A 27,289-nucleotide genomic window follows, 5' to 3' on the forward strand; every position below is an offset into this window, starting at 1 on the left:
GACTACCAAAACCGCAATATTCGGAGTACAATTTTAAAACACCAATCTCTCTCAATACACAATTCATAACATAAAAGATATCATTTTTTCCTATAAAACACTTCCAAAGTTCACATAAAAAGTTTGGGTATAATAATCATAATCCTACGGGTAATGTAAAATAAAACAAATTAATTATTTCCGCTTTCTTCTTCGATTATCTTCATCTTCATCACTATCATCTTCATCTTCATCAGAAGGCGGAGAAGGATCAAGACGTGCAGCATCTTTAGCCCACTCAATCAATTTCTGAACTTGATCCTCTTCATCTTCACTTTCTTCTTCATATTCATTCGATAACACCGTGGGACCCACTCCTAATGGATCATGAGAAGAAGAAGAAGATTTACCTTTCAGAGCAGCGAATCTTGCAGAAAGATCATGACCCAGAACAGAATTCAATTCCTGATCCTTATTTTGTGAATGATTTTTTCCTTTCAAGGCCTGAAATCGACGCTCTAGATCGAGATCGAGAGAGATATGATCGTAGTTATTGGAAGAAGAAGAGAGAGAAGGTGAAGAATGAGTAGTGTGAGAATTGAGGGAGAGATTTAATAGGAAATGGTCTTGTGTAGCTTGCAAAAGTTGTTCAACTTCATCTTCTTCTTTCGATTTCATCTTCATCGTGTTGTTGCTTCTTCCCCTCATATTTTCTCTCTTTGATTATGTTATTTGTTCTTCTTTCATGTTTATTCTTATCTTACTTGAAATTACTTCAAAATTAGGGTTTCTTTTCTTATAAATAGGATTTATTAAGTTTGAATTTGTTGCTCTATATATTTCCAAGAATAATTGTCATAATACGTGATAGGCTGATATTGAAAATCACTTTAATGGTTTGAATGTGCATAATATTATTTAATTTAATAAAGAATGAAATTAAACATCAATTATTTATTCGAAACTTGTACGAAGATGTATGTATATAACAACTAATAAAACATTACCAACATATTAAATATTTAATTTTAACTAAAATTTAGTTATAAATAATAATATCAAAAAAACATAAACATATTTATTTTAAAATATAACGTGTTGCATGTATCTTTCATATCTACATTAAGTGAAAAGCATCTATCATTAACATTTTCACAGAGATTGAACAAGAATTTTATATTGATTATTGAGTATCTAAGACAACCTTAACATTTTATTATTATTTAACACCATAATGTATAGAATACATGTTTTGTAACTTGTAAAACAAAATTAACTAACATGGTTTTCATTGGTTGATGTCTCCCGCCGCCACTACCTCACCTAAACCGCCACCTGTACACGGTTAGCATGCTCTTGCGCCGCCGTCCATTGAACCCCAACCCATTTCCACCACTCCTGACCACCACTCAAATCTCCTCTCCCTTTTCCACCACCACCCCTCCCCCACCAATCACAATCACACCAACACTCTTGAAACAATGCAATTCCTTAACCAATGCCAAACTCTTTCACCAACAATTAACCGTTCAAGGCCTTGTCAACATTTTTGCACCAAACCTCATTGGAACGTTCATAGCCTTAAACAACATTTCCCATTCCATTTCACTTATAAACCATTTTCTTCAACCATCTTCATATTATGTATTTTGGTGGAACCAACTTATAAGGTGTGCTCTTCATCTTCAAGCCCATTATCTTGTATTGGATTTTTATCATCAAATGAGGAAACTTGGTTGGAAACCTGATCATTATACTTTTCCTTTTGTTTTTAAAGCTTGCGGTGAAATAACGGCTTTTTCGTATGGTGTATCGCTTCATGCTGATGTGTTTCGAACTGGGTTTGAGTCTAATGTGTTTGTTAGTAATGCTGTGGTTGCTATGTATGGGAGGTTCGGTGCGATAAGAGATGCACGGAAGGTGTTTGATGATTTGTGTTATAGAGGGGTTGAGGATTTGGTTTCGTGGAATTCTATTGTGTGTAGTTATACGCGAGTGGGTGATGTTGGTAGGGCGATTAAGATGTTTGGTAAAATGAATGGTAAAGGGTTGGTGTTGCCTGATGCGGTTAGTCTTGTTAATGTGCTTCCTGGTTGTGCTTCGTTGGGTGCATTGTTGCTGGGTAAAGAGATTCATGGTTTTGCTATTAGGAGTGGGTTGGTGGATGATGTGTTTGTGGGTAATGCGGTGGTTGATATGTACGCCAAGTGTGGGAAGATGGATGAGGCGAGTATGGTTTTTGAGAGGATGAGGTTAAAGGATGTTGTTTCTTGGAATGCTATGGTGACTGGATATTCTCAGACCGGTAGATTTGGAGATGCTCTTTCTTTGTTTGAGAAGATGAGGGAGGAAAGTATTGGGTTAGATGTTGTGACGTGGACTGCTGTTATTGCAGGGTATGCTCAGAGAGGGCATGGTTGTGAAGCTCTGGACGTGTTTCGCCAGATGTGCAATTGTGGATCTCGGCCAAATGTGGTCACTCTCGTGTCTTTACTCTCAGGTTGTGCATCTGTTGGAGCATTGCTTAATGGAAAAGAAACTCATTGTTATGCTATCAAATTTATCCTCAACTTCAATGGACACAATACGAGAGACGATCTGATGGTGATTAATGGTCTAATTGACATGTATGCTAAATGTCAAAGTGTAAATGTGAGTCGTACAATGTTTGACATAATACCCCCAAAGGATAGGGATGTGGTTACTTGGACTGTGATGATTGGCGGGTATGCGCAGCATGGTGACGCCAGTCCCGCACTACAACTTTTCTCTGAGATGTTCAAAATGGGCAATTCTATAAGGCCAAATGATTTTACATTATCTTGTGCACTCATGGCCTGTGCTCGTATGGCAGCATTGAGGTTTGGTAGGCAAATTCATGCTTATTTGCTGCGCAATAATTACGGTTCTGATAATCTCTTTGTGACTAATTGTCTCATAGACATGTATACTAAATCTGGGGATGTTGATACTGCTCAAATTGTTTTTGATAACATGCCAGAGAGAAATTCCGTTTCTTGGACGACTTTAATGACAGGTTATGGCATGCACGGACGTGGTGAAGATGCTCTCCGGGTTTTTAATGAGATGAGGAATATGGGTTTAGTGCCTGATGGCATAACCTTTCTTGTTGTGCTTTATGCATGTAGCCATTCAGGAATGGTGGATCATGGAATCAATTTATTTTATAGAATGAGCAACGATTTTGGGGTTCCTCCTGGAGAAGAGCATTATGCTTGCATGGTTGATCTATTGGGTCGTGCTGGTCGCTTAGGTGAAGCAATGAAACTCATTAATGACATGCCCATGGTACCAACCCCAGTAGTGTGGGTGGCCTTGCTCAGTGCTTGTCGGATGCATTCAAACGTTGAAATTGGGGAATTCGCTGCAAATCGATTGTTAGAGTTGGAGTCAGAGAATGATGGGTCATATACATTACTCTCAAACATATATGCTAATGCCAAACGTTGGAAAGATGTGGCTAGGATTAGATATTTGATGAAACATACAGGGGTCAAGAAAAGGCCTGGTTGCAGCTGGGTCCAAGGAAAGGAAGGCTTTGCAACCTTCTATGTTGGGGACCGATCTCACTCACAATCTCAGCAGATATATGAAGTACTTGCAGACTTGATTCAATCCATTAAAGCCATTGGGTATGTTCCACAGACAAGCTTTGCTCTTCATGATGTAGATGATGAAGAAAAGGGTGACTTGCTTTCTGAACATAGTGAAAAGTTGGCTCTTGCCTATGGCATCCTAACATCACCTCCAGGGACACCTATTCGAATCACCAAGAACTTACGCATTTGTGGTGATTGCCATAGTGCCATAACTTACATATCCATGATTATCGATCACGAGATCATACTAAGAGACTCAAGTCGCTTCCATCATTTCAAAAATGGATCCTGCTCGTGCAAAGGGTACTGGTGAGAATGGAGTCAAGCAAATCCATTTAGTGTATAACATTTTTGCAATGCCAGGTAATTATCTTATTGTAATAACACTCATTACCAATTTACAATTATGTTTATAATTAGAACATTGTTTTTAAGACAACAGGTGAGTATCAATTCATATATATCTGAGAGATATTCTTCTGATTTAATTTGATTTGAATATGTTGTATATTTAGTTTCCTTAGTTAGCTTATCCGAATCCCTAAAGGTTAGGTGAGTGATTCTGTTGTGGCTACATACATGACTACTTAAAACTGTTTAGTATGTGGAAAGACTACTTAAATGCTTAATGTATATAATTGTGATATTGTGATTCTAGATATGTTCTTTGTTGAGATGGATGAGCTAACAAAAATGAATCTCACTTTATTTGTTTTATTTATGCCTCAGACCTCAGTTTGTTTCTTGAATGTTAAACTCCAAAATTTATTGTGTTTTGGGTCTGAATGATGACTTTTGGGTGCACAAAGGTAATAATCCCTTTGAGTACTGTGACATTGTCACAACAAGAACCACAAGAATTTGAGTGGTCCTAGAGCCGGTATGATCTTCTACAGTTTTACGGAACGGACATAAACCACCTAAGAAGGGCCGGACTGAGAATGCAGTTGGTGATCTTGAAGACGATCAACTTCGCAGTCTTCCCCTCACTTCTTCTGGGTGGTCCTCAATCTCATTCCTCACAACCACCAGAGTGGTTCCCTTGTGGCTTTGAAACAGTCCATGTCACCTGAAATCAAGGCATACGCCAAGCAAGTTACGGCTACAGTCCTGTCATTGATGGAACCATCTTGTGTAGTGCCATCTCTACCTTCTTGGCTTAACTGGTAATAAAGGATATTGCATAGTAACAAAGAAAGTAGCAAACACACCCACTTTAATTTGTAATAAGTTTTTCATGCAAATTTTTTATATTCTTGCAGGCGATGAGGTCGAGAAACATTGTGATCTCGGTAACATTATTATGAAAATAAATGCTGTTTTTGGTGATAGCAATGCATTGACTCCTGGAGTAGTACAGATTGATAAGAACTCCTCAAAGAACTTGATTTTGTTATTGTGAATATAATTCTCTTATACACTGATGTAAACTTGAAAGTAAATACAATCTTTCTAACAAAGTTATGCCAGATTTTTATATAGGCATTTTATTTCTGCTTTGTAAGGGGAAGAGATAGTGTACTACTTGCGGTTTGAACCTCGATGTTCACAAGTAATATCTCGCAACTCTACCAACTGAGCTGACTCGTGGTAACATTATGGTAGATTATTGTTAGAAGGAATTTCATTGAGGATGTGTTTTAAATGTTTTACCAAAGTAGTATTATTAGTTAGTTCTAGCCGAACATGCAGGGAAGCATGGTTAAGCATTTTGGAACATGGCACAACATATTAATCAATGGTACATATATTATCAAATCATTCTTCACTTTATTATGGATCTGCATCTTCCACTTCATCCAGCGATTCTTTCTATTATCCTCTGAAGAACACTAGAACCGATTAAACAAACTTGTCAGCTGGGTACAAAAGCTGATGGGAAGATTAAATAAACTCATAGCATAAGCCGGAATCGCTTGTGCGGGGATCCAGTTACTCCAAGAGTAAGTTTTTAAAAGCTGCCCCTCATCCTAGCCATCAATTTAAGGGCATCTAATGATTTAAATGTACTCACTAATTCAAACTATTGGATTTCTATTTTTTATATTCTGTTGTTTATGTGTAATACAAATATTATTAATTATTAATGAAATGCAATTAGACTAAAATACAAATATTCATTTCCTAACAGAAAATAAAAAGTAGAATTAATAAAAAATGATAGTATAAGAATTAATGATGATAAAATTGATTTTTTTTAATAAAATCTTAAAATTATAAAAAACAAAGCTGATTATTAACACTCTATACATTTTTTTCTTGTGACTCACAATAGTATATCTGTTCATTGTTGTCTATTAACGATAACAACAAAATTATTCTTCTTTTATCATTCTCTAAAAAATAACTACACTCCAATGCACAACATATTAATCATCAATTCATATATTTTCAATTTTTTTTTTTTTTAAATAGAACGAAGTAGTTTTTGAATATTTCCCATGGTGGAAAATAAAAAAAAATGTTACATGTGCATTTCATTATCATTAACAGACTCCAATGAATGTGTTCCAAAAAAAGACTCCAATGAATGAAGGGATTAATATTTGATCATAGTAAAAAAAAAGTGAGAATTAAAATTTATAATTAAATTCTGTTAGTGATGAATTTGATACACAAAAACTTAAAGAATTAAAAGGTGTGTTTATATATATTGAATAGGTATATAAGACGAAAAATAAGTTTAAAAATACTTACTCTTAGAGTAGTGTACTCGAGAAATATGTATAGTATAAAATGAAAAAGAGAGTGGAAGTTGTTTATTGTTGACTGGGTTCACCGTAGCAGTAGCAGTAGCAGAACCCTCCTTCTCCGATTGAAGAACACAAAACAATGGATTTGGATGATTGGATCTCGAAGGTTAAAGATGGTCAACACCTTCTCGAAAATGAGCTTCAGCTTCTTTGCGAATATGTATCTCTCTAATTTCATTTCCTCTTTCAATCTATTAATTTCCGAATTGAATCTATTAATCATTTTATACATGTTCTTTAGTGTTAATTTTGGGGGTTTTGGTTCTACCAAAGATGGTAAATAGGTTTTGTTGGAATTGAATGCTAGAATCTTTGCAAGGCTATGTTTGTCTTGAGTTTTAGTTTATCTGTAGTATTTTGATCTCAGGATGTGATTATTGATTGTATCCAAAAACCGGTGTCACAATATATGATTTTTTGTTAATGATATTGTGCTAATTGGAGACTCAAGACGAATTCAATAGGGAAATAGATATGCTTTTTAGACGAATTCAATATATGCTATTCGTATATGTCAAAGTAAGACAAAATATATGAAGTGTAAGTTTAGAAGGAGGATCACACCGTACCACAACTCACTAGATTTAAGTATTTTGGGTCAATCATACTGCACATTGGAGAAATTGGCGGAGATGTAAACCATGAGATTCAAGCGGGTGGATGAAATGATAGAGTGCTTCAAGTGTCAAGACAGAAAGATTCTACTCAAGCTTAACTGAAAGTTTTACCGCACAACTATGAGACTTGCAATGTTATATGAGACTACATGTTGAGCGGTAAAATGTCAACAAAAGAATAAAATTCATGTAGCAAATATGAGAATGTTGCATTGTATGAATGAACACACTGAGAGATAAAATTAAAAATGAACGCATTAGGGAGAAAGTTGTAGTAGTTCCTATTGTAGAAAAAATGGTAGAATCACATCTTAGGTACCATAGCTGAAACAATTTAGAGATTAATACTTTGTCAATGAATATGATTTATGATAGAACATTATAATGTTGTTCAATCCATGTAGCCGACTCCACCTATTGGAATTACGACTTGATTTTTGTTGCTGTTTGCTGTATATTTCTTGTTTCATTGTATTCTTGGTTTTCATCGTTTTTTAAGTTTCTGAGGACTTCTTATCTTCTTCAATTTCTTCTATTCCCTTCTCTCTCAAAATGTTTTTCTTTTGTAAAATAATGTGGTGTTGAGTTTGTAATTTTTTCACCTCAAGGTAATTGCTAACTCGTGCCTTATATTGTGAATTATGTGAACTTTGATGTTTTATTGATTAATATGATGATTATCTGTCAGGTTAAAGAGATCCTTATTGAGGAGTCCAATGTGCAGCCTGTTAATAGTCCAGTAACTGTTTGTGGTGACATTCATGGTCAATTTCATGATCTCATGAAACTTTTCCAGACTGGAGGTCATGTGCCAGAGACAAATTATATTTTTATGGTATGTCCTACCCTTCTCCCAAAAATGCATGATGTGATTATGCAGCTTTACTGTTTTATCAATCCATGAATTCTATATCTTTCTAAATGTGTGGCAGGGAGACTTTGTGGATCGGGGTTATAATAGTCTTGAAGTATTTACAATCCTTTTGCTACTAAAAGCTAGGTATGTTATTTTCATGCATTCTTGCATATGTTTAACTTTCTGTGTTATGAATAAGGCCAATTGATCATTTAATCTTGATGTTGGAAGCATTTAAGGGGAATTTTAAGGCTTCCTAGTGGTTGCATTTAAGGGGCTGATCTCATAGCTGTGATGTGATTTTATGATTACTATTTTTATGTATGCTTCTTTTTATTTTTGATTCATTTCGTAGATACCCGGCTAATATTACACTTCTACGTGGAAACCATGAAAGTAGACAACTAACACAGGTACACTTTTGTTCTGTCATGTACTTTGCTATTGTGTGTGCCTGTCATGAATCTTTCTAAGATTGTAGGATTTATTTCAAGTAAACAGCTCATGCAATTGAGGAGGGTTTAATTGAAGATTTCTGCACCATGTCATTTTAGGGTGCTATTCTAAACTTAAAAAGCATTTATGATGTGATTGTATGCATGGCATCATTTCTTGTGACCAGAATTATGGCATGAATAATTATAGCCTTAGATTTTATTATAGTCAATAGCCTATGCAATAGAGGAGGGCTATGGAAGAGTTCCTCCTCATTCAATTTAGCATATGCCAATTCTAACCTTAGACAAAGCTTGTGATCTGATTATATGTATGATTTCATTGCATGTCACCTTGCTGTGTTATTTTCTGCATTGCCTGTGCTGTTGAGTTCACCGAGACAATATTAGTTTCACAGTCCAATTTATGCCTAGGTATAACGAAGAACTTGAGCTAAGCTAAGCCTATGGCAGTTTAAAAGTTGGTCCTTTTGAAATTCTGTATCCAGTTCTATGTAATCTAGAAGAATCTACTAGCTAGGACTTTTACAGAACGGGTTGTGTAGGTTTGATAGTGGCCTCAGGGGCTGATGCAGTTCAGATTCAAACAGCGTCTCATCTTCTGTAGGTTAAGGTTTCGGTTGCTGCAACACAAGATGTGAACGCTTAAAGTTAGATTTGGTTGTCCATTGGATACCTGATTTGTTTTTGGACCCATGCATTGATGTATATTGTGGGGGTAATTGTATTCTTCCTCGCCTTTTGAATAACATGGATGTGTGTTTTGGTTATCAGCAACTCAGCATAACACATTAACAGCTGAGCGGTTATAGGCCATATTCTAAAGTCTAAACTTCACTGCATGTGGTGTCAATGTCATGGCTTCTAGTTATGTTTAATTTTTATTATCATAATTAAATTATTTTGAAGTAGAAGCAGTTTTCCTGAAATTGTTTAACCTGATATGTTCAGGAAAACATGAAATAGTTTTTTATACTTTGCAAACTAGAGCTGCATTTAGTACATTATTGGTTTTCCTGTTAAAATTTTCTGTCCTTCCACACTAGAGAAATTTATCCCAATAATGCTAATTTAAAAAGGATTACACAAGTCAGCCCCCAAAACTTATTCCCCAAAATCCCCTACTTACCTTTGTAGTTGAGAAGTCAGTTTGGGTGAAACCGACTTCTGAATAGTCTTTTTTAGTGTTGAGAAGACGGTTTGGGAAAATCGACTTCCTGACAACCCAATTTTTTTCAGTGTTGAGAAGTCGGTTTGGGATACCGACTTCTCATCATTGAAAAAACATGTTCAGTTTGGTTTCCCCTAAACTGACTTCTCAATGCAAGAAGTATAGGTCCGTTTGGAAGTCGGTTTTTGCCAAACTGGCTTCTCAACTAAGATGATGGAGAGAAGATTTTGGGAAATAAATTTTGAGTGCTGATTTATGGATTTTTTAAATTAGCAATATTGGGATAAATTTCCTCCTTCATTATGGTCACAAATTATCTTAGAATTGAAAGAAGCTATGGCTCTTAATGGTTCATTTGGGAAACTGGTTTTTCCTACATATTTTGGAGAACTATACATGATAGGTGACATCAAGAGCGTGTGAATACTATCTTAGAAAAAGGAAACACGTTTTGCAGTGCCTCAGTTTTGTAGCTGATCCAAGCATGCTATAAATTATAAAAACACACATAGTTTTTTAGACATAATATATAAGGCTTTTAAAGTAAAAATCCTAAATAGCCCGTCCAAGCAAGCACTTAGTCTCATTTTTCGTCTTGGCTAGAAACGTCTTAGTAAAGCAACCTTGGCTGTAAGTATGCATAGGAATGTACTGATGTTTAGCCTGAGAGGTATACACGAGAAGATTTATTGATAATTTGTGGCAGTAATGTTAAATGCAAAAAAATATGTCTAACGGTATTTTTACATATAAATGCATTTATATATGCAGATCAGGGTCCCATTGCTGGACTGTATTGGTAATTGTGATTAAGTTAGGAGATTTTGTTCTGTTTAAACAAACATTAGAATTTCATTGATTATATAATTGATCAAATGGTGTAGGGACTTATGAGATATCATTCTAGTTTTGCTTTATTACTCTTATTGTAGTAAGAAATGCCAAAGCTTATGGATTTCTATTGTGCAATCTCATAGATAAGATGTAAATGGTGTAAATACTAAGATTCAAAATTAGAAATCTCAAAATTTATGATGCTAATCTATGTTAATTTACTGTTTTGCCAGGTCTATGGATTTTATGATGAATGTCAGAGAAAGTATGGAAATGCTAATGCATGGCGATATTGTACAGATGTTTTTGACTATCTAACACTTTCCGCAATTATAGATGGAACAGTAAATTTCTTTTACTCCCTCCCTCCCTTCCTCTATTTTGAATTCTGTTTTAAGTAAAAGACTTTTATATGCTTTGGTTGATTTAGGTACTTTGTGTTCATGGCGGCCTTTCTCCGGACGTTCGAACAGTTGATCAGGTTCTCTATCTTCTTTCCCAGTTGCTGGTCAAACATAATATTGTCGAAGTTTAAAACTGCCTGTTTGGATCATAGCTTATTTTGTGCTTAGAAAGTTATAATAGTAAAAGATGTAGAGAGAACATTTTTCCGGGCGAAAAGAAAACCAATAGAACCATTTAGAAGAGTGGATCATATGGAGGATAGTTAGAGGTAGAAGGATACCAAGAAAAATTCCACATGAAACTATTAAAAGGACTAAGATCCATATGGCCTTTTTGGAAACTTGTTTTATGACAGAACAAATGCGTTGTTTGAGCCATGTAGCTGTCCCCACCTAGTGGCAAAAGACTGTTTTATTGTTGTTGAAAGAAGATGCATATAAATCTTTTGTTTGTACAGCTGTTTTTGTTTAAAAATCTAGAAAAACCAAATATATGCTATGTCATACAATTGTCGACTTACTTGCATATTAGCTAGATGTCTAATTAATTTGCAACTGCTAACATGGACATTGTTGTGTACTTGTGTATACATATCCTTATGCTGTCTATGTTTGAATACACCATATGTTAAGCTGATTTGTATATTAGATGTGCTTGTATATATGACACCTCTTGACTTGGCTTTCATAATGTGAAGTATTTATTGAGATTAGCTTGCTGGTTCTACCTTCTGCCCCATGCTTCCTTGGTTCTTCAATGAAGAAAATATTACTATTTAAATAAATTGATAATCTTGCATAGTTGGATGCATTATATTTCTTTTCCTTTCTTTTTACTAGCAATTGAATGTCGTCTGCTTTTGGTTTGCCTTAAGAAATTCTTTAGCTGTTTGATTTTGATTTATTTTTTGTTTACGAATTGTTTCTTGGAGCAATAAAAGGTGAAGGTTGTGTTAGACAGTCGACAACCAAAATAAAAATTTGCTGAATCTATGATTTTTAGGTAGTTGTTTGCTAATTTACTGTTATTTATTTGTATAATTGAAAAGTAGATCATGTTACATTTTCAAGAAGTGAGTAATTACATATATTGGTTTGGAGATAGTAACACACTTTTAATACCAGATAAGAGTCATTGAGCGAAACTGTGAAATTCCTCATGAAGGGCCATTTTGTGATTTAATGTGGAGTGATCCCGAAGATATTGAAACTTGGGCAGTCAGTCCTCGTGGAGCTGGTTGGCTTTTTGGATCGCGTGTCACCTCCGAGGTGATCTATTTAATTGTTAATTGTTTATAGAATTGTATATGATGTGTGTATTTCACAAATGCATTGTTTTCATGCAGTTCAATCACATAAACAACCTTGATCTTGTTTGTCGAGCGCACCAACTTGTTCAAGAAGGCCTTAAGTATATGTTCCAAGACAAAGGCCTTGTAACTGTAAGCATCTGTTTCTTTTGAAAATTTAAAATGACTGAGATTATTTCGTTTTTCAATTAACTGTTTTTAAGGTGATTTTGTCATGTGAAATAGCCAATGGAGGCTTTAGTTAGAAATAGTCCAATTGAAAGGGGTAAAGGAAACCTACAAGGGGTGGTTCAACTGGTAAGCAAGGATCATTGCTTTAGCACTTTAGGAGGAGAAGCTTCAATACCCTTTTCTTGAAATGGAATAACGGATTTACTAAACTTGATTTATGATAGAGCCCAATGGCCTCAATGGCCTCAAATCATTGAGTTAACCATTTTGCAACCTTGTGGGACTTAGGCTTGATTGGTTTTGTATTTAAATTTTGTAAAAATTATGCATAGTAGACTCATTTGAAAATCACGCTGTCAATAGAGTAATTCTTTTAGAATTTTGCAGGTATGGTCTGCACCTAATTACTGTTACCGTTGTGGAAATGTAGCTTCCATTCTTAGTTTCAATGAAAATATGGTGAGTCATCTGTAGCTTATTTTATTTTTAAATATGTTTGATAATTATCTTGGCTACTGCTTCATTTGGTCCCATGATGTATGTGGTGATTTTGGTTTTTCACATCTCATTTCTGGTAATATTATTATAAAACAAGACTTTTTTCCTTGATGCAACAAAGAGTAAATGGTCTTGTATGATCTTCATAAAGAAATTGAGTGACAGAAGAAAAAGGTATTATTAACCAAAGAATAGGAATAAATGCTCACCTAAATGGGTAGGATGGTACCTTACTTATAAGCCCAATTTCAACTCACTACTTGAACGTAGTGACTTTGATACCATGTTAAGGGTAACCCAGTGCATGAGGCTTCCATATAATGGAATTTGGGAAGGGTAGGTATGCTGTATTACCCTTCCTAGCGAAGAGGTTGTTTCCAATACCTATGACCTCCATGTCCCAAGACAAGTAATCTTACCGTTACATACAGATTGTGTGTGTATGCTTCTATTTATTTGCTATTAAGGTGGTTGTTGTACAATATTTGGGGCAAGGGATGTCATGGTTGTGATCATGCTTACTAGTTATGAGGCTTTTGTTTATTGACAACTTCACTCTTCTCTTGTAACAGGAGAGAGAAGTTAAATTTTTCACTGAAACAGAAGAAAACAACCAAATGAGAGGGCCCAGAACAGGGGTTCCTTATTTCTTATAATAAATTGGCAAAGTTTTGCTTTGAATTTATTGTAAAATTATATTGTAAGTGGTTTTTACTATTAAGATTGAATGTCCATATTCATGTATCATGAAGATTCAAATGCATTGCTTTTCTAAAAGTGAATCTTATTTTTGGCACAAGATTTCTCAATCTAATTGTTTTCTTTTTTCTTTTACTAATTACGAATGCAACCATATTATGTATAGACATAGCCATATGATGGCTAGGATGAGGAGTAAGTTTTGGAGTAACTTTAAAAAAATTACTCTTGAAGTAAGTGAATTCCTTCTTTTAGTAAATATTTGATTATCGATAATGTTGGATGAGAAGGGCTTGTATTTGCATGCATGTGCCTATTAGATACAACTATTGAAATACTTCAAAGTCATTATAATTGTTTGGGATATCTAATAAGCCTAAGAGCACATGTTAAGAAATTTAAAAGGTAAATTGTCATTAGGAAACATTTAATATGTTAAGAAAGTGATATATTTATTTTCCCAATAAAACATTACCTTTTGTAATACTTCACCAGTTCTCCACAGCTCTAATTTACTGGAGTCTTCTTTTTACAATTTTTTCCATTGTGAACAACATAAAAAGTGTCAACTAATTAAGAAAAAAAATCATAGAAACAGAAAATAATTTATTTTTTATTACTTGGTGGAATATGATTGGTGTGGGGTGTGGGGACATAAATTTTTTGGGACATGTAATCCTTGTTGTACATGGAGACCAAAGAAGAACAAATGAACAAATCAAGAGTCTTCTTTCTCCACATTGAAGTTGAAAACTTGATATGAAATGCACAGTAAAAAAATAGTGTTCAAGAACTTCATAACACAAATACAACATTTAAGTGACACTTTTTAGCTTAAACCTTTGAAACTATATGTAAGTTGATAGAGAAGAATTAATGGTGTAATTTGAGAGGTTCCAATGTCTACTTCAAGAGTCCATAAGACGATCCATAACCAACTTAACAACTCTAGGAGCATCAACTGTCACAGCAACCTTTACAGAGGGCTTATTGGACCATTCAGTGATTTCACCAAACCTGGTTCATTTCAAAGAGACAAAATATATAAGTGATGAGGCATATAGTGAAGGAATTTTTTGATACAAGGTGATGAAAAGAAATCACTGTGAAAGAGGTTTTTGTGTAACTGTTATTATCCATTATATTGGTATTTTCAGTGTTGAAAGCTGTTAAGAAAATAAGCATGGTAAAAGGTAGAAGGAATGGTAAAGAAAATAACTGCATAATCCCAATTACACAACCATAGTAAATAAAAACTTGGAATCCTCAACAAGCATAATATCAAGTACAAAAAGACAACAAAATAAGAAACAAGAATGGAAAAGCCAAAATAAAAGAGTATGCTAGACTGTGTACTTGAGAAATGTGTACTACAATAGCTCTTTTTCCTAATCAAAATAGATGGAACATATGAACTAAATATTCAGGAATTCCGTGACTATGTTTCGACTAATTTCTTATAAGAGGTTGTTATCATGGTTGCATTTTTCGGTATCATTCTTGGGTCTCACTAAAATCAATTAGAATGAGTATTCTGCAAGAAATAAGGGAAACAAGTCGCAGTCTAAAAAGCAAATCCCCTGTTTATGACCTTAATTTTCTTTTGTTCAATGATGCAATTATGGAGACTGCAGATTTATTGAAAAATTGGTTTTTTATACCATAATTTAACACACTATTTTGCATAATTTGGAAAGAATTAGAACTTCCTATGAATTGAAGAATTAGCATGCATATGAATATAGATAGTGTTTTAGCCTGAGTGTTCTAGGGGAACACATCATCAGCCATTGGTTTCTACCTTTTCTGTTTGTTGTAAAGTATTGTAATTCCCCTTGTAATACCATTGGTTTGGACTCTAACAATACCCTCCATGCAAGTTACAAGTGAAGGATCAATAGCTGCAAGAAGTGCTGTTGGGTCATGAAGATAAACACCTGTATACAAAGTCACTATAATTAGTAATTCAGATTATTATAAAGCTCCCAATTCTTTAACACACTATAAAGGACAAACCTTTGGTGTTGTATGCCTCACGATGGTAGGAGAAATAAACGTCTAAGATTTTGTTCAAGTACTGAGCAAAGTTTCCATTCGAACTTGCTAACTTTTCTCGATCGGAATCTGGTTATTTTGTTTTTTTATAAGAGTAAACCAGAAAAGTGGTGACAGAAGATAAATTAGGTGAGGCATAATAGCAGCATGCTCATACTGTTTAGCTGATGTGAAGCTCTTGTTAATACTAAGAGTTCAAATACGAGACAGATAACAGCAAGTTTCAGAAAAGCCTGATTTCAAAATGTTGTCATGAAAATCAAAATAAGTTAATGAAGAAGTTAGTAGAAGCTTTTAATTGTCGCTCTCAATCCAAAATACGAGTATCTTTCCATGCCCTTGGTTTGTGTCTAAATGGATTAAAAATAACCTTCAACCAAGAGATACAAATGGAAATACCACACAAAATGAACTATGCTGTCTAACCTCAATAGTTACAAAACTAAGTGTGCTACAAAACAAGATAAGTGCAACTTAATTGGTTGTCACACACATGACAAAAGAAAATTGCTATAGAAAGATACTAAAACAAACCATGTTTCCTTAGGAGGAAAAGATAGCTTCAAAATTTATCTTTACTCTCCATTTTTTCAACAAATATGTTTTTGGGGTGGGGTAGACAGTAAATGATGGAACTATTTAGTAATCGGTTGCATTATTTTTAAATAACCAATGAAGCTCTTTTAGAGAATACCAGTTCATTTAGGAAGACCTCTATGAGTTAAGTTGAACTGAAACCTTTTTTCAAAAGAACTTGCTAAAGATAAAACTAAATTAAAAAATATCCCTTTAAAATGTTACTTGATCAATGATGAGTATAACATGTAGGAAATAGCACAAAAAATTACCATAACCGCGGCAGAAATAGGAAGAAAGAGCGGAAGGGCTTTGCTAAAGGGGTACCTGTGAGTACAACTTGGTGAGTTACATTTATTCCCACTGCCAGTATATCTGCCCCACTTGTGAATACAACATCTGCAGCATCTGGATCACCAAATATCTGGAACCAAACACAGCCGAAGAGTGAGACAGAGTCAGCGGTGACTGATATAATATTTACATGGAAGCTGTAGTTAGGATTTCAATTCAGAATTGAGAAACTACATTAGCTTCAGCAGCTGGATTCACATTGCCATTTACTGCAAAAGCACCACCAAGTATAACAATCTGTCCAATGTTCTTATAAAATTCCGGATCTAGTTGTACAGCCTAGAAAAATAGAAATTCGTCAAACACAGTATAAAGAGTAACATGGAATTGCTATATCGGAAATTGCATATATATCATACCAACGCAATATTAGTAAGCGGGCCCAATGCCACGACGGTGATTTTGCCAGGGTTTTCTTTTGCTTGTTGAACCAAATAAGCAGCAGCTGAATCTTCAAGAGGCTTTCCTTTTGGTGGAGGGAAATTTTGGTTGCCAAGTCCATCTGCACCATGGACGAAATCTGCAATACGAAGTTTTGTTCCTTTCTGTACAACCAACAAGAGTTACAACATTCAGTTGAATAAAATTCTTACATACACTACAGATTTTTAGTTCATACTGCAAATGCTGTGTAACTTCATTACTGAGGTGACCAAATACAATGATGGACTTGAAAGAAGTAAACAGATTCTTATCAGCAACAAAGTTAGATCAACATTATATTACAAGCATGTGCGTAAATGGAGGCCTTGTGCACGAGGCTTCCACCTAGTGTGGTCAGGGAGGATAAATGTACACAGCCTTAACCTCGTAAGTTAAGAGCTTGTTTCCAGGATTTCAACCTATGCCATTGCGCTAAGATTCACCCTCTTTACAAGCATGTGTGTCTCTCAAAAAAATTCAATATGGAACAGTATGTAATACAAAAAGTATACTACCCAAAAGATCACATAAATGAAACATATAATCAAAGATAGTGATAAATGAGTTTTTACAGTTAATGTGACATGAGATCCTTCAACAACTGGTATATCAGTTCTCCCTGCAACTTCCAACTGCATATGAAAATTAAGAAGAAACTCAACTCTATAAGTTCATAGAAAACAAATCATAAAAAATCACATAAACAAGAGTACTAATACATATACAACAAATCCGAACAACTTTCCCTACAACTTTAGTTCAATAAAAAACAACCAAATTTTTCCAGAATTGTAAAATTTTGGCATTAAAAATGAAAGGTGTTCATTGATCAGGGAAAGAATCACAATAACTTCACCAGATGCAATGCATTTCTGGTTGCCAAGGTGGTGTAAACATTGCCATAAATTGTTGTAAGTGCAATAACTTCTATCTCCGGTGATCTTAAGGCAAGAAATATTGCCATAGCATCATCTACACAAATCAAATTCAATTCTTAGCCAAACAAGGAATTTAAAACATTTTATTTAAAAATTAAATCAAGTACACAAAGTTTTTAATTCAAAAACGGGTTATAAAACATGATCTTTCAATAACTAATCTTTCAAGGTTCGTGACTGTCTCTCAGAAATCTAATAATCGACTTTTTGTTAATCATAGGAATATAACAGAGGAAGCCTTACCCTACTATACCAATGTCTTGTTGATAATTAAAACATGATTTGATGATGAAAAGACAATTGTGACCTCAAAATAGATATATAATACCTATGCCTGGATCTGTATCAATTATGATCTTCTTTGGTTGGAGTGCCATATGATATGATGAGAATTATAAAAGAGAAGAGATGATATGATGTGACTTTCACTTGGTTCCGAACCAAATCAGATTTGTAGAACTTAATGGGAAATTTCAGAGACAGAGACAAACAAGACAACTAAAATTGCTTAATGCACTTTAGTTCTTGCATGTGAACGTTTTGGATCAGGATTTCCATTAAAAGTCGGATTTACATCAATTTAAAAAACTTACTCTTGAAATAGGTAGATCGGAAATAAGTTGTATATTTTATCTATTAACTTATTGAAATGGATTCCACATGTCTAATTATGTAAGGGTTTTTACCTTTTTTATTAATGAAAATAGCTTCTTTTTTTAGTTTTTAAATAAAGTCTTTTATATTGCATGGTATGAAATTGCTTTTTACATAATATTCCACATGTCTTGCTTTTTACATGATTTCCCTTAACCAGAGGTTTGAGTCTTATGGATTTAAAAAATGTTAGTTAAAAGAGTTAGTCTCTAATACTTGTAAATATTTTTGATTCGGACAGAATTATTTCCAGTATGAAAGTACATGTGGGAAACAAAAAAAATATGGTTAGTTTTATAAAGATTATGTTTAAGATCTAAATTACAAAATCCAACTCTCAAACAAGCCCTACAAGTTTTGATAGATAAAAATGTTTTGAGAGAGAAAAGAAGGAAGGGTTGGAAAGATAGGATTAAGGTTTTGAGAATCACAGTCCCAATTGTTTGTCTCAATGGCTTTTACTTCTTCTCTCTCTTCCAAAAACCTTCCTCTTTCTCTATTTCACTCTTCAAATTCCACAAATTCCACAAATTCCTCATTTCTCACTTTCCCTTCTCCAAAACCATTATTACTTTCTTCTTCTTTCTCTCTTCGCGCCTCAAAAAACACTTCCAACATCAAAAAATCCGATTCAAAGGAGAATCAAATTGAAGATGTAGAAGAAGAAATTGAAGAGGAACTACCTTGGATTCAAGAAAAAGCTTTGGACGTTGTTGAATTCACAGGTTCAGTTACTCAAGCCATTCCTGGTCCTCGTGTGGGTCCCACTTCATTGCCTTGGATTCTCGCTATCCCTCTTAGTTACGCTGCTGTTACGTTCGTTATTGCTTTTGTCAAAACCCTAAACAAATTCACTTCTCCTAAAGCTAAACGCCGAAAACTGGTTTGTGCTGTTTCATTCATTATTCACAAAAATAAATATTATGTTTCAATTTGTATTGGTCTTAGAAATAGTGGAACGGTATATTAATTTAGGTATATAGGACTGAAATGGGTGTCTTGCGCGAAAATGTGGTCGATGTAGAGACTTTAAAAACCGCAATATTGCGACTACAAATGGGGTTGTGGACTACAATTTAAAATAATCAGTGGGTATGAGTGGTAAAAAGCCAACATGAAAGCATAGTTGTAGTTGCGTTTGGATGGATCCACAAACTAGACAAGATAGGTTTGTGAATTATTGCATTATAAATGAAGTTGAGGTAGCATCTATTATGGAAAAGACGATAATATCTTGCTTTAGGTGGTTTGGGCATGTCTGGAGAAACCCTTAGATCAGATATAGGGTGACCCAGTAGGTTGTGGCAGGGAAAGACCAAAAAGTATACATAATATGAAAATGTTTTGTCTATAAACATGTTACAATATGGTATTATGACATTGTTTGATCGATGAAGCCACCAACCCCATCTAATGGAAAAAGGATTGGTTGTAGTTGTTCGCTTTAGTTATGAAAATATTGCTGTGAGGGTGGTCCGGTGTATTAGTCTCCTGCCTCACATCTAGTGGGTTTGAGGAGGGTCGTAATAAACAAGGCTGTTGTCAGGATTTGAGTCACTGAGACATTGATACAAATCTGTAAAAGCTTGTTGACTTTGTTTTAGACAGTGATTCCTTTCTTTTAGTATCATTGCTATTAACTTGGTATGTTTAATATGTTTTTTTCTTCAGGTCGGTAAAAATGCGACACTGTGCAAGTCATTGGATGATTTGTTTAAAAAAGGAAGAGATGAAGTCAAGCTTGACGCTCTTAAGGAACTTGAGAATAAGGTGAGGTGCATAATGTTTAGCACAATTGCATTGAACTTTTTTTGTTAAAAAAAGTGCACGAGATTCCCATTAAGTAGGATATGAGAATGGTAGATGTACTCAACCTTACCCTCGCAAGTCGAAGAAGAGGTTGTTTCCATGACTTGCATTAAACTTTTGTCACTACTTGTTGTTGAGTAACATATGGCCACACTCTGTCTTGGGAATCAATTTTTGAATTTGCCTCTGACCATAGTAGAGAATGGGCATTATTGCCCAAGTATATTGGCTGCTACCCTTAAAGAAATTATGAGAACAGTAGCTTATATGACAGTAGCTGGTAATCAAAGCTGGCACAATAAACTCTGTACTTTTTGTGAGAATTGTTTTGGAACCAGTAAAGTACAACAGACATCCTTAAAGAACTAAACATAAATGAAATGTGGTGAAAAGGTATAATACTTGCACACGAGAGTAAGAAACCACAATACGGTAATATTCTGCACAATCATGTAATGTTAGATGTATGCAATACTTTCATATGGGGAATCTCATGTTCTGTATGCTGGATACATTGATTTACCCAATTTTCGGGATTGTGCATAAGTTTCAATCAGGACTAATTGCTACTTGTTTGAATTTTGAAATGATCAAGCTGCTTTCTCCCTTTCTGCTTTGTATTTTGGACTTACAGAACAAATGTTTTAACTCAATATACCCAATTTCTTACGTGTTGCATAAACATTTTGTTCTCTTTCCAAGATTAATGTGTAAGGTTGACATATCTCTGTAATGACAGTGATGTTGTCTTTTGGTTTTAGTGTGTTTCTGCGCCTCTGTCATGCCTTATAAATTGCCTGGAATTCATGCTTCATCACACTATCATAGTGATATTATCTTTTGGTTTTACAAAATTAATAAGACCCATTATCCATCTGGAAGTACAATTCAGTTAATAAGCAAACAGTAAATTTGCAGTTTTTCTTAGTAAAGGGTCTTACCATCTGTTTAGGTCAAGTAAACATTTCTTAGCTTTCTGTTTGCTGGTTGAGGAAATTCTCATAGAAATACCATTTTCTGTTTCTGGCTTCGCACACTTTTATTTGTTGTGAATATGTGCCATATGATTCTAAGGTAACAATTGCTAATTTGTATTCAGACAGGTTTTGACTTGGAAGGAATTTTGCGCAAGTATATCCGGTATGCTCTGAATGAGAAACCATTCAACCCTGACTTGGTTGCTGATTTAATTCAGCTAAGGAGTGCTACTATGTTAAATGATTCACAAGTGGCTGACATTCTGAATGAAATATCTCGACGAGTTGTGCGTGACAAAGGTGATTTATTCTTAACATTGGATAGGATATTCATTGAGTAGTCATAGTGCATGATAGTATCTTTTAGCCAAGGCTGTCTTGAAAAGTCATCTGATGAATTGTGAACAAAATTATTTTTATCGGGCTTGCACTTTATATTCAGAAAGGGTTAATATCTAGATCCCATCCTCTCAGATTCAACTTTTGTTTTTTATTAGTACAGTGGGAGAATGGAGATTTGATCCAATGACCTCCTACACACCTAGAAAATATAACTTAATCCTAGTAGCTTTAATTCAAATGGTTTTCTAATGCAGGGATTGCAACAAAAAATAGTATTTTCGAATACCTTAATTATCTTACATGCTTCCTGTCATTAACTTTAGGGAAATAAAATCAAGAGATAATTACAAGACATGATTTCATAATCATCTATGTAAAATCAATCAAATACATAATCTTCTAATCATCTCAACAATGTTAATAATTCTAATTCAAAATGAATAATAGATGAGTTTGTAAGATGCGACAGCTCTTCTTAATAAACTAAATTTCAAGTAAAAAGTTTTAGCTTATTACATTAAATATGCAAAGGTCCCACGAGAAGGGATGGGTGCTGCTGATGAAAGCAAACTAATTTGTCCCCCTTCTCCAAATTTCTTTCGATCATTTAATGCATGAATTAACCTTTTTCTGCCCATATTAATTAGATGAAGCTGTTTTTAAGTTACGGCATTATTTCAATTCTCTGACTTCAATTACTTTTAAATGGTTTTTAGGCCCTATTGTGCTGGATAAATCAGGCTATACTGAAAAGGGTTTCAAGAGGAAATTAGCTGTTCAAGCCCTTTTTGGAAAGATCTTCTATCTATCTGAGGTAACTGGCTGCAAATAGTCAAGTTGATACAAATTTTGCTCATCTTCTGTATGTATTCTACTACATGTTTGGCACTATTGGATACTACTGTTATTTTGGTTCCAGGATTTATTTGGCAATTATTAGGGACCCATAATGCTGAAATTATAAATGTTTGTGAACCATTGCAGGAGGGGAATGGTTTTGTTTATTATTTTAGGCAGAAATCTACTTGTTAATTGGTGTAATTTATAGTGTTCCTCTTCATCAAGTTTCTGCCCATAATGCTTTGACATCAGAGTATCAAACCCGACACTTTCATATAATCCTAGCTTATGTTTAGCCATATGGAAGTGGTTATGTGTACAATCTTGAAGTTGTTTGATTTAAGTACCTCTAAAGTCTGTACTGTAGAATAGGAGAAAATACAACCTAGTCATCATCCCCATAAACTTCTAAGAGAACTAGCATTTATGAGAATTGCTGCTACTTCAGCTTTTCAATTTTGATGTGTGATTCCATGGTCATCACTAGCTGACCTTTTTATTCTGTTTTCACTTCAAGAGTGGCTGGAATTTAAAGAGGAAAAAAACATATGTTAAGAAATACTATATTACCAGAATGTTGTGGACTATTTTTGCCAGAATGAGTTGGCATTGTTAATAAATAACTCTTGCATGAATAATTGATCTCTATCACTTTGACTCATCCGATAACCATCTTTCAATCTTGACAAATTCTAGCTGCTTTCTGCCAAAAATTTCTGCCTATGTAACATTAATGTTGGGTATATATATTAAATTTAATTAGTTGGAGAATGTAATTTCTGCTCTAAAATGTTATAATGCTTATTGGGTAAAATTCTAAAAGGCTAATGTCCATGATTGTAATTGTGTCTATTATGTGTTCCAATGTTGACTTGATTAATTTTTTCTTTTGTTATTCTGGTTCCAGCTGCCGGAGTTTTGTTCAAGAGGTAGCTCTTTAATTGTCAAGGAAATCTTCGGAGTTACAGAGTATGCTCTCTACCTGTTTGGTTTTTATGGTTGTTTTAGTTCATAGTAGTAAAAATGAATGTTAAAAAAAAGTGAGAAAGCTCTCATTAAAGATACAAGTCTCTGCAAATGCATAGCATGCTAAAGACCCTTTGAGCATTTTTTATGAACAAAACTGTTGCTGTTATAAGAATACTAATTTAAGATTGAAAACACCAATAAGCGTGCTCACATAGCATCGTTCTTCGATTTTTTTTTCTGCAGTGAAGATGCTGACAAACTCAGGATACACACTATCTCTGAAGCTGGCAGTATAGATTCACTTGAGAGAATGGTTGATGCTTCAGATTCAGAAGATTCTGGTGAGGCATCAACTGATGCCTCTTGATGCAAAATGCATATTTCAGTCTTTTGCATCAGAAAAAGATAAATATTGACTTTGTGACTGCAAGTTTCACAACACCATCCTTGTTCCCTATGCCAAAAGGAAAAAAGAAGCAAAGGGCATGATTTTCATTACTTTTTATTTGTGTACTTTCAACTTTCAAGATCCCTTTGGATTAAATTTTGTCCTTGATTTTTTTATCTGCTAAGGTCAGTTTTTGGCGGCATTAACTTTAACAATGGAGTAGTTGAATTAACGAAAATCATTGTAGAAATACATTTGGATATACATATAGAATGATCTTATGTGTGTTCACTTTGAGAACATAGCTGCTATTTCTTATAACTTTGGGTTGGTTTTTTATTTACAATGCATATTATAAGTATGTTATAGAAAGACGAGTTGTCTCAGTTATCAGGAAATTCTACTTTGACAAGCCCCAAATTTCTTGATGTACTTCTATTTATAATGAGTTTATATCTATACATTATTAGTGTAATTTTTCTTAGAGTGAATGATGATTAATACTTAATAATGATGTAGTAATAATGATACTATAAAGAAGTCTTATTTTATCAGTCTTCTAGTATCGTTAAGTATTAAAATACAGTTTGCACTGACAAGATATTCCTTGATTTGGCTTAATTAATTCTTCCTAACATTTTTAATTTAAACTGAATTAAATATTAAGGTTGTGTAAATGATTAGTTCCTGTGCTATTCTATGTGCATTATATAAGAACTCCCTTCAATGACAAACTTACATTCAATGATAAACAAGTCAAATAAAAATTCAAGTATTTGGCTAAGTTATAGTCATAATTTGTTGCAGCGCACTAGATTCTTAGAAGACCATAAATTAATAGCTGATACATGCAGTTAGAGAAGTTGCCACTATCACTTTGAAATAGCTGGTACCACAGATTCTAAACTCATCAGCCAGTGATGTAGGTTTTCGATTACATATCAATACATTTCGCCCGGTTGTACATGAGTCCTGACAAGGCATCCTTCATGGCATTATTGTCTCGAGCAGTTCAGTGAACGAAGCTCCCACCTAATGAAGTATGGAGAAAGTAAATACACACAGCCTTATCGTGACATTACTGATTACCAAGAAGGAAAGGAACTACTTGCCTTAACAGGGAAAAGACGGGAGTTGTTGCTTACTGATGCTCGAAAGGGGCATATTTTCGGCTTGTACCCAACAAAAAGGACAAATGCAGTATTTTAAATGGAATTGGGACATGTACAGTAATATACATCAGTCATCAACATCTAGTGGTCCTCTATGTGCCGTTTTCGGACAAACCATCTTCAGTTGCTCATTTATGCTATGTAGGACATCAAATGTGCCAACACAGGACACGTCTAACTTATCGCCAGCAATGAATTCATATACTCTGTTGTTCACCTCAATAAAACTCACACCGGGCTTCTTTTCCACACCTGCATTCCGCATATCCTTTCTCACAATCCGAGATTCACTCCACCTACCAAGTGCAGCATACGTATTCGATAAGAGTGAATAGTTTCCACTATTATGGGGCTCTAGCATAATTAAATGACACAAAGCTTCAGCTGCAAGCTCAGCATCACCACATCTAGTTGAAGCAGCAAGAAGAGATCCCCATACAGCTGCGTTCGCTTCATAGGGCATCAACCTAACGAGCTCCTTTGCTTCTTGAAGATAGCCAGCACGCCCAAGCAAATCAATCATGCAGCCATAGTGCTCAATCTTTGGTTCAATTCCATATTTGGACTTCATCGACGCAAAATAATCGCGGCCTATTTCAACCAATCCAACATGGCTACAGGCAGAAAGGACAGCAATGAATGTGACTTCATTCGGCTTCACTCTAGCCTTTTCCATGCAAGAAAATATACCAAGGGCCTCCTTCCCTAGACCATGTAAAGCAAGTCCAGCAATCATTGTTGTCCATGTTATTACTGTTTTATTCCTCATATTCTTAAACACTCGTAGTGCTTTATTTATATTACCTGACTTTGCATACATATCTATAAGAGAGTTGCAAAGAGGGACAATCTTATGCAACTTATGCTTTTCAATGTAGTTGTGAATCCACTCCCCTAACTCAAGAGCACCTAAATCAGCACAAGCAGAGAGCACAGCCAAAATCGCAATTTCATCTGGATTCACATTATGAAGCTGCATTCTGTGGAACAGTGCAATGGCCTGATTCGGATTATCAGCCTGTGTGTAACCTGAAATAACTGCAGTCCATGAAACGACATCCTTATCCTTTTCAGGCATACAATCAAACAAACTACGGGCATTGGCCATATCCCCGAGTTTAGCATAACCTGCAATCAAGACGGATGGAGAAAGATTAAAAGAGGGTCAAGAACTCAAGATGCCAGCAAAATGTATCATCAGAAAAGGGCGGCTCGATGCATAAGGCTCTCACTTAGTGGGGTTTGAGAAGGGTAGATATATGCAGCTTTATCCTACCCTCTTGCAAGCGAAGAGATTGTTTCTCATATTTGAAAACATGACCTCCAGGTCAGAAGACAAACAACCTTACCGTTGCGCCAAAGCTCACCCTCAACAACAGGTATCGTCACCTTTTCTACAAATTTTATTCATGACTAGAGACGAAATCTTTTTGAGACATAAAAATCACCCAAATGTGTTTCAACTCAACCAACAACAAAGTTTCTTACAATCTCTAATAACTCAGTCATCTTTTTGGTCTTCTTTTTCTAAATTTCACGAATCTATTGATCCTAAAGGTAACAATATCCATTCAAGTTAAAGTCAAAACATCCCAACCTGCAATCATAGCATTCCAGAGCGAAACACGTTTAGAAGTAATTTCATCGAACAGCTTCCGCGCATAAGAAACATGCAAGCAAGAACAATACATCTGAACAAGCGACGTAACAACACTGCAATCCAAATCCAAGCCACAAGAAACAGCTTGACAATGAATCTGTCTACCAACAACATCATCCAACAAATGAACAACAGCTTTCAAAACAAAAGGAAAAGAATAGTTATCAGGCTTCAACCCAAGTAACCGAATTCCTTTAAACAACAAAATAGCACGTGGGGCATTGAATTTGGAGAGTGCCCAAATGGTATTGTTATAGAGAAAAATGTTGGGTCTGTGATTATAAGTGAAAAGGGAATAAGAGAAAGAAGAAAAGCCGAGAGAAGCTGAAGTGTGGATAAGTTGAGAGATGAAAATGTTGTCTTTATCAAGAGCTGTTGTGAGCATAAAAGCTTGGATTTGGTGAAGGTGGTTGAGGTTGGTGCATTGGTTAAGTAGATTATGGAGTTTTTCGTGTGAGGATTGAGTTCTTGTCCATTGAAGTTGTTTAAGGTTTTGTAATGTTGTTCTAGTTAAAGATAGATTCATAGATGATGATGTTTTTTGTTTGGTGAGTAGAAGAGAACAAATTTCATATGTGCATGTGCAGAAGAACATCACACAACTTATATGCAGTCGACCATTCTGATGCAAAACTCTTGAAAACCGAGAGGTTAAGTGTTCGATTTTTAGAAACGACGTTTAATGGGATATGTATTTATAAATTGCAAGGGACTCACAGGTATATAGTAGTCGGAAATGAGGATGGGAGATGCATACAAACATAA

The 27,289-nt window shown here is 34.8% G+C and overlaps 6 protein-coding genes across 7 annotated transcripts; 3 read left to right on the forward strand and 3 right to left on the reverse strand.

Annotated features, from left to right (window-relative positions):
- LOC109330876 lies at positions 1–736 on the reverse strand. The gene has a single exon (XM_019565148.1). The coding sequence runs from the start codon at positions 685–687 to the stop codon at positions 175–177; it is 513 nt and encodes a 170-aa protein (XP_019420693.1). The 5' UTR covers positions 688–736; the 3' UTR covers positions 1–174.
- On the forward strand, positions 1,238–4,963 carry LOC109330818 (pentatricopeptide repeat-containing protein At5g16860). Of its 2 annotated transcripts, none has more exons than XM_019565102.1 (3): positions 1,238–3,962; positions 4,329–4,765; positions 4,862–4,963. In XM_019565102.1, exon 1 carries the CDS (start codon positions 1,330–1,332, stop codon positions 3,910–3,912), a length of 2,583 nt encoding a protein of 860 aa, XP_019420647.1. In that variant the 5' UTR covers positions 1,238–1,329; the 3' UTR covers positions 3,913–3,962; positions 4,329–4,765; positions 4,862–4,963. The 2 variants fall into 2 exon arrangements, with proteins under 2 accessions (XP_019420647.1, XP_019420641.1); XM_019565096.1 differs by having other exon boundaries at positions 4,409–4,765.
- On the forward strand, positions 6,394–13,464 carry LOC109330863 (phytochrome-associated serine/threonine-protein phosphatase-like). The gene is made up of 10 exons (XM_019565136.1): positions 6,394–6,512; positions 7,658–7,804; positions 7,902–7,969; positions 8,181–8,238; positions 10,519–10,629; positions 10,716–10,766; positions 11,815–11,958; positions 12,036–12,131; positions 12,558–12,629; positions 13,241–13,464. Exons 1-10 carry the CDS (start codon positions 6,432–6,434, stop codon positions 13,322–13,324), a joined length of 912 nt encoding a protein of 303 aa, XP_019420681.1. The 5' UTR covers positions 6,394–6,431; the 3' UTR covers positions 13,325–13,464.
- Positions 14,059–18,259, reverse strand: LOC109330896 (probable uridine nucleosidase 2). Its single transcript, XM_019565166.1, has 9 exons — positions 18,042–18,259; positions 17,632–17,747; positions 17,348–17,407; positions 16,712–16,897; positions 16,527–16,631; positions 16,326–16,422; positions 15,384–15,491; positions 15,169–15,304; positions 14,059–14,384 (listed from the first exon to the last, which is right to left on the reverse strand). The coding sequence occupies exons 1-9, from the start codon at positions 18,088–18,090 to the stop codon at positions 14,276–14,278; spliced, it is 966 nt and encodes a 321-aa protein (XP_019420711.1). The 5' UTR covers positions 18,091–18,259; the 3' UTR covers positions 14,059–14,275.
- On the forward strand, positions 18,783–24,052 carry LOC109330891. Its single transcript, XM_019565161.1, has 6 exons — positions 18,783–19,250; positions 20,039–20,137; positions 21,276–21,453; positions 22,212–22,309; positions 23,243–23,304; positions 23,548–24,052. The coding sequence occupies exons 1-6, from the start codon at positions 18,819–18,821 to the stop codon at positions 23,669–23,671; spliced, it is 993 nt and encodes a 330-aa protein (XP_019420706.1). The 5' UTR covers positions 18,783–18,818; the 3' UTR covers positions 23,672–24,052.
- On the reverse strand, positions 24,881–27,121 carry LOC109330883 (pentatricopeptide repeat-containing protein At5g56310). The gene is made up of 2 exons (XM_019565155.1): positions 26,462–27,121; positions 24,881–25,992 (listed from the first exon to the last, which is right to left on the reverse strand). Exons 1-2 carry the CDS (start codon positions 27,117–27,119, stop codon positions 24,932–24,934), a joined length of 1,719 nt encoding a protein of 572 aa, XP_019420700.1. The 5' UTR covers positions 27,120–27,121; the 3' UTR covers positions 24,881–24,931.

The sequence above is a fragment of the Lupinus angustifolius genome, chromosome LG02 (genome assembly GCF_001865875.1).
Source record: "Lupinus angustifolius cultivar Tanjil chromosome LG02, LupAngTanjil_v1.0, whole genome shotgun sequence".
In the NCBI taxonomy this organism is placed as follows: domain Eukaryota; kingdom Viridiplantae; phylum Streptophyta; class Magnoliopsida; order Fabales; family Fabaceae; genus Lupinus; species Lupinus angustifolius.

Coding starts and splice junctions, on each gene's coding strand:
- LOC109330863 (XM_019565136.1), top strand. CDS start 6,432: ATGGATTTGGATGATTGGATCTCGAAGGTTAAAGATGGTCAACACCTT. Junction 6,513..7,657: donor TTCAGCTTCTTTGCGAATAT/GTATCTCTCTAA, acceptor ATTATCTGTCAG/GTTAAAGAGATCCTTATTGA. Junction 10,767..11,814: donor ACGTTCGAACAGTTGATCAG/GTTCTCTATCTT, acceptor TTTTAATACCAG/ATAAGAGTCATTGAGCGAAA.
- LOC109330891 (XM_019565161.1), top strand. CDS start 18,819: ATGGCTTTTACTTCTTCTCTCTCTTCCAAAAACCTTCCTCTTTCTCTA. Junction 21,454..22,211: donor ACGAGTTGTGCGTGACAAAG/GTGATTTATTCT, acceptor AATGGTTTTTAG/GCCCTATTGTGCTGGATAAA. Junction 23,305..23,547: donor GAAATCTTCGGAGTTACAGA/GTATGCTCTCTA, acceptor TTTTTTCTGCAG/TGAAGATGCTGACAAACTCA.
- LOC109330818 (XM_019565102.1), top strand. CDS start 1,330: ATGCTCTTGCGCCGCCGTCCATTGAACCCCAACCCATTTCCACCACTC.
- LOC109330876 (XM_019565148.1), bottom strand. CDS start 687: ATGAGGGGAAGAAGCAACAACACGATGAAGATGAAATCGAAAGAAGAA.
- LOC109330883 (XM_019565155.1), bottom strand. CDS start 27,119: ATGTTCTTCTGCACATGCACATATGAAATTTGTTCTCTTCTACTCACC. Junction 25,993..26,461: donor CTGGAATGCTATGATTGCAG/GTTGGGATGTTT, acceptor TCTTGATTGCAG/GTTATGCTAAACTCGGGGAT.
- LOC109330896 (XM_019565166.1), bottom strand. CDS start 18,090: ATGGCACTCCAACCAAAGAAGATCATAATTGATACAGATCCAGGCATA. Junction 17,408..17,631: donor CCAGAAATGCATTGCATCTG/GTGAAGTTATTG, acceptor TTTCATATGCAG/TTGGAAGTTGCAGGGAGAAC. Junction 15,305..15,383: donor TGAGGCATACAACACCAAAG/GTTTGTCCTTTA, acceptor CTTTGTATACAG/GTGTTTATCTTCATGACCCA.